Source organism: Aedes albopictus, chromosome 1 (genome assembly GCF_035046485.1).
Source record: "Aedes albopictus strain Foshan chromosome 1, AalbF5, whole genome shotgun sequence".
Lineage (NCBI taxonomy): Eukaryota > Metazoa > Arthropoda > Insecta > Diptera > Culicidae > Aedes > Aedes albopictus.
The window spans coordinates 90,391,403-90,407,523 of record NC_085136.1 but is presented as its reverse complement, the minus strand read 5'-3'; the positions used below and the strand labels follow the sequence as shown (position 1 = coordinate 90,407,523).

The 16,121-nt window shown below is 38.0% G+C and overlaps 1 protein-coding gene across 1 annotated transcript in view; it reads right to left on the bottom strand.

Moving 5' to 3' along the window:
- The window catches only part of LOC109410169 (metabotropic glutamate receptor 1), a 679,657-nt gene that overhangs the window by 21,789 nt on the left and 641,747 nt on the right, over positions 1 to 16,121 (bottom strand). The window contains exon 15 of the mRNA XM_062845013.1: positions 15,191 to 15,353. Coding sequence (XP_062700997.1) covers positions 15,191 to 15,353 — 163 coding nt within the window. The remainder of the gene's footprint in view (positions 1 to 15,190; positions 15,354 to 16,121) is intronic.

The following is a 16,121-nucleotide window of genomic DNA, read 5'->3' as shown; positions in this document are numbered from 1 at the left end:
ATATTTATATTTATATTTATGTATATTTATGCTTATAAGCAAACCGCTCCACTTTAACTTATTTCGTCTTAGCATTGGTCCGTTACTTGCACTTGAAACGAGTTTCCACTCATTGAATCACGAAAACAACTGAAGAGGAATGTTTGATTATTAAAATGGGAGAAAGCACGAATAAATTTATGTATGAATATTTACCCAACTCCAGCCACTAATGCGATGCTCCGTTCAGCATTACCGTATTTCTCTGGTCACTATACTAGTTTTTTTCAGAGGGCACCAAACTTAGAACTACAGAAACCGACATGGAAATGTAATCTGTCACCAATTTGACACTTCGCAATCGTTGCTCGCAACTTTACGGAATTTCGGTAAACTTTGGTCTGGTTTACAAACTTTTCGGTACTGTTTCTTACAGTATATGCAAAAACACGATTTTACAGTGCGTACGGTAAATTATTTGACAGATGATGCTGTCACAGTATCAAATCACAAACGATTCGGTAACCAATTTACCGAACTCTTGTAAAATAAATTATAATTACCGAAAACCGGTAGTTTTTTCACTTTACCGATTTTTTTCAGCAAAATAATTACCGAATAGCGAAATAGAATCTGAGTGTGTACCTTGTACCGCTGCACATTGGGCAAAATCAAGCCCAAAGGTGGAAAAAATTAATAACTTTCTTAATACAAGACCCTATGTGACCATCGATGGCTTATTCGAAAGCAAATTTTCTCAAGAATTGATTGGTGGATGATTCATGTACGGGCAACTACTCTGAAGCGAGTTATAGAGCCCGTTTTACCCCAGTTCCCCCTAGAATTTGAGAATTTCTGCTATTTTACGGCATTTGTTATGATTTTAATGATCTTTTCGCTGGGATACCATCGCCCCAACTCCATTGAGTAACGTTACATAGAAAAAGTTATTAAAATGTTGGAATTTTAGGGTATTGTGGGGTCAATTAGGCAATGGTATATTTTCAAGGTAAAAATTCATTTTTTATTTTTTATAATGATTTTTTACGTGACAATAACTAAATAAATGATCGAATACACATGGATTGTTTCTGAAGAAACCATTTTTGGGGAGTTTCATCCCAAAGTATTGGTAATATTTGAGCTTTTACGCATACAAGTATGAGTATTTCTCATCCTAATACCACCGATTCCAAACATTTCCAAACGATGAGCCATTGCTTATATACTCCAAAAACATCCTAAATGTTGTTTGCGCATAGCCTCATAGACGGGAGGTGGCGGCAGCATATAGTTTCAGAGCTTAGTTTACCCAAACTCCCCTATAAACTTATTTTTATATTGTTTATCAATTAAAATAACTTTATCTTGAAATTTCTATGCATGATGTGAGTTAATATTGATGAAGAGCCCATCAGTAATATTTCTGCATCTTATGAAATTTGGAAATTTAGGGTACAATGGGGTTAAATGAAAAAAAAACAACCGAAAAGCTTAGATGACCAGATAAGTTGACCACTAGCTTGTTTGGTAGATAATTTCCAAACGAATGATTTTACGAAGCTTACACTTACGACATCTTTCCAGTGGGTTTTCAGAGATGAGCCAGCCTAGGGCTGCAAATCTCTTAAATAAGGGAGCGGATCTGGTGTGATGGTTAGAACACTTGACTATCACGCCGAGGACCTGGGATCGAATCCCACTCCCGACATACTCGCGAGTTCTTTCTTCGGAAGGGAAGTAAAGCGTGGGTCCCGAGATGAACTAGCCCAGGGCTAAAAATCTCGTTAATACAGATAAAAAAATCTCTTAAATGAAGATAATAATAATAATAATCTTTTCAGTGGGGTGTGAAGATTGTTTCACCCCAATTTCCCTAAAAGTGTAGTCAAGTTGTTTCATTGCAGTGAATATAATATGTCACTCAGATTACAACATTCTGATTTCAATGAGTATACATAAAAGATGTTGAAAATACGAAGTTTGGGGGATAATGGGGCAAAATATGCTGCTGCTTATATCTGAGAATGTTGATATTGAAGATGAGGAAATTTAGAATCAATTCGTGAAAAAATATTAATAATCCATGTCGTACACTTCCATTATTCATCATTCCAAGCATTTTATGATGAAGAGCTGTAGTGTGAAACGGAGAATATCCAAACTGCTGCTTGCTGAAAGACTTTATGAGGGTTGTAGTAACACACTAGTAAAAAAAATTCCAAAATGCATTCGTTATATTTTTGTAAACGAAACAGCCTCAGCTTAAATATCAAATAGGTATTTAATTTGTTTTGCTATATGCCAATAATTTGACAGTCTTATTCCACCTAGTCATGTATGTATGTCTTTCACTATAACTCGATACTAGATTTCCTGAGTACATCTGATCATAATCGGAGTCACCATCATCTGGCGTTGCGTTCATTGAAGCAGAATCTTCCCGTTTGTGGCGGTAGTACAGTTTCATCGTTTTTATAGAGACATACTGCCGTGTGCAGCAAAGTTATCCCATATTAATTTGGACTACCATAGAACATGGGACAGCAATGCTACACACGTCAGCATAGTCCTTATATTTTGAGCTAGCAGCTCTAAAGCGGTATGCGAATGATGATAGTTTTGGGTCCAGGATAATACATCTGTTATTATATTTGACAAATTTTGATTTGGGACGATTTCCTTACCAGATGCTCTCGAACAAACTTATGTCGATTATGCATCCTTTCGCGTGCTTATAAAACAAAGAATATAAACAAATACAAAAGAAAGTTTAGGACACATTCTACCGTGACGTTACAACATTTTGACGCCTTTTTGGTCAGATTTTTTACTACAACTCATAAATACGACCGTAAAGCCTCAAATATTTTTGCATATTCGGATTCCTTGTAAAATTTCCAATAAGTTTCATCTGTTGAACAGTTAGTTTTTATTGGAAAAGTATGTTAAAAATGGGAATTAGTAGCGTGACGTTACAACGTTGTAACGTCACGCTACTCATTCCCATTTTTAACATTTTTTATCGATAACAACTAACTGTTCAACAGATCATAATTATTGAAAATTTTATAAAGAATCCAAATATGCAAAAATATTTGAGGGTTTACGGTCGAATTTACGAGTTATAGTGAAAACTCTGACCAAAAAGGCGTCAAATCGTTGTAACGTCACGGTAGAGTGTGTCTTGGTAATTAATCAGGTTCAATTGAACAAGTGACAAAACTCTTAAGGTTAAATATAAATTCCTCAAGATGTTTATATTGATTTATTTTTTGTATTCGGCTAGATACAGGGGATGGCCAAAATGTTTGGGATAGGCAACTTTTTTTCTCCCACATAAAAATTCAACATGCTGTAACTTTTCATAGGGTACATAAAAATATCTCAAATTTTGACTGTTTGTCCACCTATTATATGTGCATCATTGGTACAAATTTGGGCTCGATTGATTAATTTTTCGCGAAGTTAGAACCGTTCGAGTAAAACAATATTATTTAGACAACTAATTTTTGAACTGTCATATCTCGGAAACCAGTGAACCGAATTGAATGAATTTTTTAACGTTTATCAACAATATATTGATACTTAATACGACGTTATAAAATGTAATATTTTCTCACGGCGAATTAAGTTATACCAGATTGAAATTTTTACCCATATAGAGGCAAATAAGTTAAATTTACAATACCACACAAAAATTACTAAATGTGTCCTTCCTTCAATCTAAATAGGCTCTAATATATCTGATTAGAGATAACTTGGGAACAGAAGTGGAAAATCTTTTGATATCAACACTAAAATTTATTGACATTGATGTAAAAATATTACATTTTTTCGAGAAAAATCCAAAAAGTGTCAATCCATGATAACTTTTTTCAACGTTTAAAAAGTACCTAATAATAATAGCTTGTGAAGCATTTACATATTGTTAGTGTACGTTCAAAATTTCATTCAATTCGGTTCACTGGTTTCGGAGATATGACACCTCAAAAATGAGATGTCTGAAAAATAGTGTTTTACCCGAACGGTTCTAACTTTGCGAAATATTAATCAATCGAGCCCAAATTTGTACCAATGATGCACACATAATAGGTTGACAAACAGTCAAAATTTGAGATTTTTTGATGCGCTCTATGAAAAGTTATAGGTTGTTGAACTTTTTTGCGAGAGAAAAAAAGTTGCCTATCCCAAACATTTTGGCCATCCCCTGTAGTTTACAGTATGCACTGTGTACAAAAACTTACTCGGTTTGTATCAAATTGAATGAGTTGTAGCAGAAAGTGGGCAAAATAGGACACCCTGTCCAAAGGGCTTGCACCCTACACTGCATATACCCAATTCTTCTTTTGCACGGGTTGATTTTTGCCATAACTCAGTCAATTTTTAACCAATCCACATTAAAATTTGTACACAGGGCGACACGGTTAGTACTATCTCTGTACCGAAAAATCAAGCCAGTATGTTGATACACACAGCAATTTTGAGGAAATGCTATCGTTCATTTTGCATTATGTCAAGGGAATTTCCCACAAAAAAAATCGCAAAATTCTCGGACCGATCGAAAATTGAACCCATCACCCTCAGCATGGTTTTGTTGAATACTCGCGAGTTTACTGCTCCGGCTATATGTGTTCTACCTGTGCATCATCAGAACTCGTATAGATATTTTCTTTCAAACAAGTTATTTGTCAACTTAAATGGTCATCCAAGCTTTTGGGTTGTTTTTTTTTTCATTTAACCCCATTGTACCCTAAATTTCCAAATTTCATAAGATGCAGAAATATTACTGATGGGCTCTTCATCAATATTAACTCACATCATGCATAGAAATTTCAAGTAAAAGACATTTTAACTGAAAAATAATATAAAAATAAGTTTATAGGGGAGTTTGGATAAACTAAGCTCTGAAACTATATGCTGCCGCCACCTACCGTCTATGAGGCTATGCGCAAACAACATTTAGGATGTTTTTGGAGTATATAAGCAATGGCTCATCGTTTGGAAATGTTTGGAATCGGCGGTATTAGGATGAGAAATACTCATACTTGTATGCGTAAAAACTCAAATATTACCAATACTTTGGGATGAAACTCCCCAAAAATGGTTTCTTCAGAAACAATCCATGTGTATTCGATCATTTATTTAGTTATTGTCACGTAAAAAATCATTATTAAAAATAAAAAATGAATTTTTACCTTGAAAATATACCATTGCCTAATTGACCCCACAATACCCTAAAATTCCAACATTTTAATAACTTTTTCTATGTAACGTTACTTAATGGAGTTGGGGCGATGGTATCCCAGCGAAAAGATCATTAAAATCATAACAAATGCCGTAAAATAGCAGAAATTCTCAAATTCTAGGGGGAACTGGGGTAAAACGGGCTCTATAACTCGCTTCAGAGTAGTTGCCCGTACATGAATCATCCACCAATCAATTCTTGAGAAAATTTGCTTTCGAATAAGCCATCGATGGTCACATAGGGTCTTGTATTAAGAAAGTTATTATTTTTTTCCACCTTTGGGCTTGATTTTGCCCAATGTGCGCTGTATGCTTCCATCGGAATCTCGCTTGATCGTGAATATCCAATTGTTACGAATTGCCTTACGTCCTTCGTGAAGATCGGTCAACGTCCATGTTCGATTCTTGCCCTACGAAGCGCTTTTTTCCTTCATAGCTTGGATCCTTGTGGACATACTTTCACTGGTCTTCTTAGTTGCGGTGGGAGCGCGTCGCTGCAAGCATCTTCAAAATCATCACTGGACGTCTCTTATGTGTTGTTGGTGGCTTCTTCTTCATCGTCGAAGTTGGTTACGTCAGGACAGTTTGTAGGTATTACAATTTCTTGATTTGTCATTATTATAAAAAATAAATCCAGCTTTTGGCTGGATCGTCTCTTAATTATAGTTTCTTCTGTGAACAGCTAAAGGAATTCGACTTGAGCAGTTTTTTAACGCACGCGGCTATGCCATCGCCAACACTTTCGTTGACAACTACGTCTCTGCTTATCAGGAAATACTTGATGGTCCTTGGTATCTACACAGTATCCAACAAATATACCTTTCACGGCCTTTGAATCGAACTTCCTACGCGTGTTCTTCGGGACATGGACCATCACATTCGATCCAAAAATCCTCAAATGTTTCAAGTTTGGTGTCCTTTCCGCCCACATTTCTTCTGGGGTTTTTCCTCCAATGAACCTGTTTGGGGGACGGTTCACCAGGTATGCTGCTGTTGACAGTGCTTCTGCCCAAAACTTTTTCTTCAAATACGTTTCATTCAATAGACATCGAGCTTTCTCCACCAGGGTACGATTCATCCTTTCTGCGGTACCATTTTGCTCCGGTGTATACGGACATGTCTTCCGATGACGGATTCCATCTTTCTCTAAAGCCTTCCGGAATTCTTCATTGACGTATTCTAGCCCATTGTCGATTCGAAGAATCTTGATTTTCTTAGCGGTATGACGCTCCGCTTGAAAAGATTTGAACGGTTCAAATACTTGGTTTTTCGTCCGCAAGAAATACACAGCGATTCGCTTGCTGGCTTGATCCACGAATGTGGCAAAATAACGACTGCCACCCAACGACAGCACCTCTATCGGTCCGCACAGGTAGGAGTGCACCAGCTGTAGTACTTCCGTAGTTCTGGTTTTACTTGACTGGAATGGTAGACGAGCTTGCTCGCCTTCCAAACACATCACGCAATCCGCCAACCGCTCGTTTGGAAACTCGACACTTCGTAACCCAAGTAACAATCCTAATTCTATTTGGTTTTATTTGTTTTTATGATAGTTTTATCGGAACATTGCATATTCTAGTTGATCTTATCGGAGTTTCAGCTGAGCACAACTATTCTTCGTCAATATGTGGTTATAAAAACACCTCCAAGAATACTTGAGGTTCAGTTCATAAAACCATAAACACTACAATAACTGTTGAACTTATTTTCAGTTTTATAAGGTTCTTGTAGTTATCTTCAATCTTCCGTTCTTGATCAAGAGCAACTGTTCTCGCATGAGAACAGTTTGGTACATGAAAAATACATGAAAAAACTCAAGCATCAGATTTTGATTCTCATCGTTCCGTTATTTCTGCCAATCAAGAACACCTACCCGGAAACCCAACCGCGACGCGGTGCAGTGCCAAGTTCCTCCGGTTGCAGCATCCGAAATGAGGTGGATATGGTCATCCAGGAGGTCGATTCCGGTGCAATCGGGGTTCCAATCATCGATCTTCAAAATCAACAACTACTTACCTGTTGGAAGTGCTGACCGGAGAAATGAGGCACGGCACCGCATCAAGGCCGGTTATCGAAAAAGGTCTGCCTGGTTGGCAGCGGTACCGGGCTGATGATTAAATTCATCGGACGAGATTCAGAAAATCCACCGCGGTGCGATAATTTATTGTTTGTTTACAATTTGACGTACATGATTTATGACGTTCTCGGCGGAGTTTGCATAAACCTACATCAAGAACGTTATAAACCTGAGTACTCTTGAGTAATACTTCTTACCCTTGCATAAGATGAAATAAATTTAAGATGTTCTTGATGGAGGCCAACCAGGCTGCATTGAGAACGATGATGGACCGACCACCGGCCTGGATTTCAATGGAAGCCATGTTGCGAAAACTCATGAGCAATGTTCGCATGACCAGGAATAATATTTTTAAATATTTTATTAGTGCATTATAATGGAAGCGCGTTACAATTTTTGGAAGTATCTTGCAACATATATACGATGAATTTTGCTTGGCATTTGGCATCCTTGTTACACCCCGGAAATATTTCCAATTTGTGTAATAAATTAATCCCGGTTACAATAATGTGTCATTTTCATTGTTAATTTCAATTTAATTCACCAAACTTTTCTGTCGACATAAAAGCTGCATCAGCAACAACACTGACAAATTTATTATCGTTTTATCGTGCACTTGAAGAATTCTTGGGAAGTATGTACAACAAGGTTTAAGAGAAATTTAAAAACAACTCTCCAAGAGCATCTTCAGGGTTGTTACGAGAAGCGTGGGAAAAAATCCGCGCCAAATCCGCGCGAGCAAAATTTGAATCCGCGCCAAATCCGCGCGATTGTGAAATTAAATTCGCGCCAAATCCGCGAGAGTGTGGAAGTAAAGTTTCATTTTTTCTACATTACGTATATATTGAACATAAAATTTGAACAATCTAGAATAGTGTATAAAGAAAAGGAACTTTCAACTGGAATGGACTAATTGAGTGCCGGGTGGGAGTTGAACTGTTGATTCGTAAATTAACGCAGTTCATCTTAAATGTTCTAAGCTTTCTGCGATTTGAAGCCGTTTTGTCACAACTCTATTTCATGTTTTTTTTTCAGCAATATTCCTTCAATAATTTTTAGTAAAATCGCTGTAGCAAAAAAAAAATCATGCAGCTATCCCTTAAAAAACCTTGAAAAACCTGAAACCGAAAGAATTTCTGAAGTTTTTATATACAGTACCTGATACAAAATTTTACGAGAAATTCTAAAAATAATGAGCATGAGTTTGAGTAGGACATTGTGAGGGTAATTCTTAGAAATTTGAAAAAAAATAGTAATGTCTGGAGAATCCCAGTGAGACATTATAGAAAGAAGCTTAAACTTTAAATAAATATTATTCAGGGAGAATACCTTAGGGCTCGTCTACGAATTATGTAGACAGTTAGGGAGCGAGGGTGGTCTAATCAAAATCTAAGCTTCATACTAGTTTCGAAATTTTTGTATGAACAAATTCCATGAGGGTGATTCTGAAATGGTCAAAAATAAGTCTACGTAGTTTATGGACAGCGCTTTGAGGGAATACTAAAAAAAAATGCCAAGAGGAACACATGGGGAGATGCCTGTACAAACAGAAAATACCTTCCTCCGCAGTTAAAATACTAAAAAATCCCTACAGTAATTATTGGAAAATTCATGAAAGACGATGTTGCATTTTTTCTTCCTGGTTTAAAATTCCTCCAGGATTTCTTCTAGAATTTCTCCAGGTACTTGCCCAGTTATTTATCCATGAATTCCTTCAAAGATTCCTCAGGGTTTTTTTTTTTCCAAAGTTTTCACCATTAATACTCATTAATATGCTTTTTTTTATAAATTTCCTTCATGGTGCCACGACAGTTGTTCTAAAATGGTCTAAGGATTTCTACTACAAATAGCGTTATAACTAAGCAGAGAACCACTTTGAAAATGCCAACAGTAAATCTATTGTTATGGGCAAGGTTGCGACCATTCATTTGCAAAGATTTACATTCATTTACTATTATCTCAGTTCAGAAGCATGCTATCGAAAAACAATGTATGGATGAATTTAACCTTGTAGTTTTATCTGAAAGTTTGCCGAATAACATTGGGGTCGCAAACGTATACCAAAGTCGTGAGCGAGCTGTGAAGGCAACTTTCCACAGCGTGAATGAAATTTACATTCACCGCGTTGAGAGTTGCTTTCACAGCTCGCTCACGACTTTGGTATACGTTTGCGACCCCAATGTTATTCGGCAAACTTTCAGATAAAACTACAAGGTTAAATTCATCCATACATTGTTTTTTGATAGCATGCTTCTGAACTGAGATAATAGCAAATGAATGTAAATCTTTGCAAATGAATGGTCGCAACCTTGGTTATGGGATCTTCTAGTGGCTTCTGATGGATTTATAGATGAAAGCATTAATCCAAAAAAAGAAAAAAAGGTTCATTCAAAAAGATCTTAAGAACAATATCAGAAAAGATCCTTAGAGGAATTCCGGGGATACACCCTGAAGAAGACCCTTGATGATTACTTGGATTTTGTTATAGAATTTCTAAGAAGTAGTAGAGCTCGAAGTTTAGTTTATTCCTCTAAATCCCATAGATAATATGTTATGTCGGATGATCATTTATAAAGGTGAGAGAAGGCTAGCATGTTTTACTTAAATACCTATGTTTTTTTTTTGTTTTTATTTATGTGTATTTTAACTAGTTGCTAATTCTACACTCATAAATACCTATGTTGTAAAATCTAATTATGCGAAATGAAGTTGATTGCTACAACAATAAACTACATAGATGTAATGTAACTAACCTAGTGTAGTTTCAGACTTCAGAGCTTTCTAGATCAATTTCGTATTGAATTATTACTGAAACATACTGCCCAAAGGCTCTAGGATTCATACCAACGGGAATAAATTATTTCAAGCACTAAAATGACTTAACTCTCAGTATTTTCATATACAAGATTCACAGAAAGTTCGTCGAAGGGATTCGTCAAGCACTGGTTGGTAGATCAAAAGAAGGCAATCTCACACAAAAAATATTATGCAAATCAGAGTAAAACCATGTACAAAATTTGCATGACGGAACATCAAAACCAATTCCGCGCCAAATCCGCGCGAGGGTCGAATTCCAGGGGTAAATCCGCGCCAAATCCGCGAAAATCGCGAAATCCGCGAAATTCGCGAAATCCGCGCTGTTGTAACAACCCTGCATCTTAGGATGGGCCTCTTTGATCTTATGGCGGGTTTATGGTTGAGTTGATGTCGTGTTGCAGAGCAATTTGGTTTATGCATGGTTTTAAAGAACAGGCGTTGAAGAATACTTCAAAAGCATTATAAAATTAATTTTGTTACTTGGGAAGGTTTCCTCAGTTGCCTCAAACTCGCCTCGTTCAGGTGATCCAACCAGCGATGCAACAGCTCGATTCCGTTCGCTAAAAACGTCCTTTCCGGCTGGACCAGACGGTATAGTCCACCTTCCTCAACGCCAGAACGGTACCTCTTACCACAGCTTTCACGCTACCGTTTTTGACTGTTCTGTATGTTGTACTGTAGAATCTTCTCATCGGTGAATCCTTGATTTGCTCGCGCCATGTGGCTCGTTGCTCCCGAGTCGTTTTTAACGTCTCTCATCGCGAAGATGCTACCCAGCCCTTTCGGTTTCGACTTGATGCGCCCCAGCCATTTGGCAGCGAAATGCCCTTGCTTTCCGCAGTTGAAACATGCCTTCCCTGCCTTCGACTACTTTTCAGGCCTTTTCGTCTTACCTGGATACGTGCTTCGCTCCGTGGCTCGCTTCGTCCCGCGAGCGTAGGGAGCTCCAGAATCGCGACACGTCTTCGGACCTCTTTCCATCTTGTAGAATTTTCGCTTTGATCGCATCTGACGTTAGTTTCGCTCCAGAAGTACTCACCATCCCTTTCACGTAGTCTTTAACGAACAGTTCACGAGCCGGATCGAAGTGAGTTTGCGCAGGAGTCCAATCTTCCGGGTCAAGCCAGAGTAGGTACCTACATATTGAAAAACTTCGGCCAGCTTCTTCCAAGCTTAAGCTGCATCGGCTGCATATGAAACCAGGCAGTAGTTATTGCTTTCCAAGCTGATGGAAATTGTCGCCAGCGGTCGTATTTTAAGATCAGCTGCAGTGATTTTTACTTCAGCAGGTTCCACGGCACTCTAGCTTCAGTCCCTTAAGCTTTCTAATGACCGGCATGGCAATGGATCCCGTCGTTACACGAACGCTTCCTGCTTCAGTTCGACTTCCATTTCTGCCGCCCGCGGCTAAAATATAAACGACTCATAAAAAATTGATCATTTTCCATAACAAAATCAGAAATTGCCAATAAAAAAGTAGGGGTGGGAGCAATAATAAACTAAAAAATTTCCATAAACAAATCAAAAAGTGCATAAATAAATCAAAACTTCCCATAAATAATTAATTTTCGAGCAATAAAAAATGTCAGAATTTCCACAAATAAATAAACAATTGCAATAAAAAACTATATTTTTTCCAACAAAAAAGTTTATATTTTCCATAAATAAATCTGATTTTTCCATAAATAGTTTAAAAATTTCCAATTGAAAAACATCAAAAAAGCAATTGAAAATTTAGCAATAAATACGAACTAATGAGCAAAGTAAAAGTATCAGCCGAGCCATGCGGCGAAGCCGCATTGAGGATTGAGGAACTGAGGCGGCAAAAGGCCGCCGAAGTTTCCGAAATCCGATGCGCCGTAACTGCGTCGATTCGGTTCTAGGCAATCCACAGATTCAAGAATTTGCCCGGTATAATGCAAACAGAGATGTTATCCTTTTTTAAAGTCCGACGAGCGTTAGCGAGTTCGGACAGCAAGCGATTGTCTGTTAAATTGCACAATAGTTTCAGTTTTTCTATCATAGTTCTATGATCTAGTATGTTCGAAATTTTTTGTTGGAAAAAATATAGTTTTTTATTGCAATTGTTGATTTATTTGTGGAAATTCTGACATTTTTTATTGCTCGAAAATCAATTATTTATGGGAAGTTTTGATTTATTTATGCGCTTTTTGAATTGTTTATGGAACTTTTATAGTTTATTATTGCTTCCACCCCTATTTATTTATTGGCAATTTTCGAATTATTTATGGAAAATTTTTAATTTCTTATGGGACGATTAATTGGCTGCCGCCGCCCGCCGTCTTGAATTCCTGAACGTCCGCCATTCGAATTCATCTTGACCAGTGAATCAAAATTCATTCATCGCGCAACAATAATGACAATGTCGCAACCTGCATTTGTTGCGACAATCCACCCAATGCGACATAGGTTTGTCCTAACTTAAACAAAATAGGGACAAAGATTGTACATCACGAGTTTGGTGATTTATGAGCCTTGCATTACGATTTTTGAGAAGAAACTTCGAATTGGTAAACACCGCAACAATATTGAATATCTACCATCAAACAATGGGTCAATAATAATCGATTATGTACGAGTTGAAAAGTACGCAACAAATTTTGTCCCCGACAAAAAAAAAATCGGGATTTTGTCCTTATCTGCTACCAGTTGGTATTGTACATATTGATTTATTTTAGACCGCCGTCGATACGTGAAATCAAATATACCCAACAAAAGTTCGCCGAAGTAAAAACTTCGGCATTCTAATTGAAGTTCCAACTTTCTCTCCCATGATCAATATAAAGAGAAATCACCGCGTCTCCTTTGTTGCTTGTTTTGTGTCTCTATAGTCCGACAATTCTTTTCACTGATCTTGAGTCTTCTACTTCATTCCGGTTACGGACTGTTACGAACTGGGCCAATAACTTTTTGTCTTGATAATGAAAAACGGTCTGTTCAGTTGAAAGTGTAGGGCACTGCATCGGCAGTTGCCATATTAAGTTTTCTCTAAGTCTTCGACGTTTCGTGGCCTTGTTGTTTTGGAAAAAAAATCGTCAGCTTTCGAACTTTTTGCCAGCTTTTCATGGGTGGTTTGATTTAATTCAAAATGTGAGGTACGCGAGCGTCGGGAAGTATGCTGATTTATGACTTGATGACGGCATGGTACTACCTCTTCAGGTGGTCCTTCGGGGATCTACAGGAGCTCCATCTGGGATACCTCCAAGAAATTCTTCGTGGTTTCTCCACAAATTTGTTACATGAGTTTCTTCTAGGATTCCCAGGGAGTGCTTGGTGAGATTCTTCAAAGGGTTTATTTAGGATTCCTTCTGAGCTTCTTAAAGAGATTCCGTCCTTCAAAAGCTCTTGCTATGATTACTCGATTAAGCTCTTCCGGGATTTTTCCTTTCTGGGATTTCTTAAGGAACACAATTTGAAATAACTTCAGGAGTTCCTAGATTCTTTCAAAATTCCTTTCTTTGTAGAGAAATACAAATAATTAGAGATTCCTCCAGGAAATTTATCCTTAGTTTCTCCACAAATTTATTCTGCTATTCCTCAGGGAGCTTCACACAGAGCCCCATCTGAGATGAACGAACCTAAACCTTCAGAAATTTCTTCTGGAATCCCTTCTGAGATTTGTAAAAGGTTTCTTCTGAGATTCTTCTCAAAACTCTGTCCAGGATTCCTTCAAAGATTCCTCTTGGGACTTCAAGAGCTTTCTTCCGGGTATTTCGGGAATCCCCCAGGAATTCCATCCGAGATTCTCCTAATAGTTTCTATTGGAATTTCGTTTGAAGTTTTGTTGGATTTCCAAAAAGTATTCCAGCAATTTCACCCGGGATTCCTCTAGGAGTTCTTTCGGGGATTGCCACAGGATTTTTTCCGAGATTCCTTCGGAAATTCCTTCCAAAATTCTGTCAGGAATACCATGCGAGATTCCTCCTGCAGTTCTTTCAGGGATTTCTTTAGGGATTCTTTCTGAGATTCTTCCAGGAATCCTATAAGAGCCCTGACGAGAACTCCTGTCAGTATTCCTCCAAAATCTTATCCGGGATCCGTCCAGGAAGTGCTTACGGATTTTTTTTTTCAGGATCTACTTCTGGGATTGCTTAAAAATTTCCTACCGGGATTCCTCCAAGAACTACTTCCAGATATTTTTCGGGAATTCCTCCCGTGATTCTTCCGGGAATTGCTTTAGAGATTCCTCCGGGAGCTTCTTTTGGACTTCTGTCACTTCTGGAATTTCTTCCGGAACTCTTTCGTGGGTTCCTACGGGAACTTTATCTGTGATTCCTTTGGGATTTTTTTCTTAGAAATACAGAAAAGAATCTCTGGAAGAATCCCGTGAAAAGTTCCTGGAGGAATCCTGGCAAGAGCTTTTGATAATATCCCAGACGGAACCTCTTTAGGAATCAGAAGAAACTGCTGGGAAAACCCCAAAGGACACTTCTGAAGGAATCCTAAAAAAAAACAGGAAGAATCACATCAAGAGCTTCTGGTAATCCTAGAAGAAACTCCTGGAACAAAGTTGTGGAGAAACGTCCAGTCGATTTCAGATATGATTTAGATATTTCTGTAATTCAGTTCACATGCGTGAACTGTTTCGCTTTTCCCTTAAACATTTATTACATTATGTTCTTTGCAAGTGTGACAATTCTGGGCAGATTATTCCCAGCGCTTCGCAGTGGTTGCTGGAGTAATTAAGTCGTCATAAGCAGTTTCTTTTGATTCGCTTATCTACATACTTTATATCGTTATATCCACCATCCAACGTTCACAGCGCGGATTGCGATTGTGAGCAAAGAAATTGAATAAAAAGTTTCCTCTTCGCGCTTTCCGGTCGAACTTTTTCACCGCAGTCGGACCTGAACAAAAAAAAAACTGAATGGAGGATTTCCTCCATTCAAGTTATGTGTAGTACTGTGAATGACCAAATGAGATCGCATGCAAGCACGTGAACTGCGAGGCGAGGATTCTCAACGATAATGAGACAGTATAAGCGGAAGGTGATTTAATCTGCTCCGCGTATTATAACTATAGGATAGGAACATAGGTGAGATCATTTACCTTGTAGGACCCGGGAGGGCACGGTCTGGAACAGACGGATTCCACCGGTCCCGCCGGCGATGACTGAAGGCTCTGGGTGAAGATTAGCGAACCGTTGTTCCACTCCCCAACTGGGACGTAGTCGTAGCTCCCGTTGATGAACTGGAAGTTCATGATGTCGTACCTGTCGGGAAGGAAGTGGAAATTGAATGAATCCTTGTATGGTACAAGTTTTAGTGCTGAGTCGTCAGGAGAAAAACGAGGATGTGTGGACCATACCAACTTCAAACAATTTGTTCATGGAAGCGTTTCGCAATCAATCGTGCGGGGGCGTCATCCGACAAAAACATCCAGGGCGCCAGCCTCTGATGCAATCGCCCAACGAATCGAAACATACAGTAAATCAATCACTTTAGTCCAGCAATACAGAATGCATCGATGTAACCACAACCGTCGTCGGATGGAAATCTTTCATAACCATGCAGATATGAATCTTTCTCATTGGCAGAATATTCTTTTCAGCTTTATAGCTTTGAAGACTTCATGCTAAGAGGATCAATCACCAAAATTGAAACGCCTTTCATCTTTATGTTCTTATTTTTTTTTGTAAAATTCATTAAGAATTTCCGTAGTTGTTTTTGCTTGAACTGGTAATAATTCATCCTTTTTTTATTCTAAGAGAAGTGATATTTTTACTACTCCTATAGAACCTTGTTGTTGATCAGTTTGATTTGCTATCTTTGACTGTAGAGATAGATAAAAGTGCGATAAAACCTCAAAAAACCAAGCAAAGTGAATCGACTGATTGCGCTTGAAAGCCATCGTCGTCAGTTGCTGGAAACGATTGGAAAGGAGTCGAAAGCATAAATTTTTCATAACATATCCTAGCAACAGCCCATAACCTCGTACGTTATCACTCAGAACCGAACCACGTGATTAAACGAACGACTGA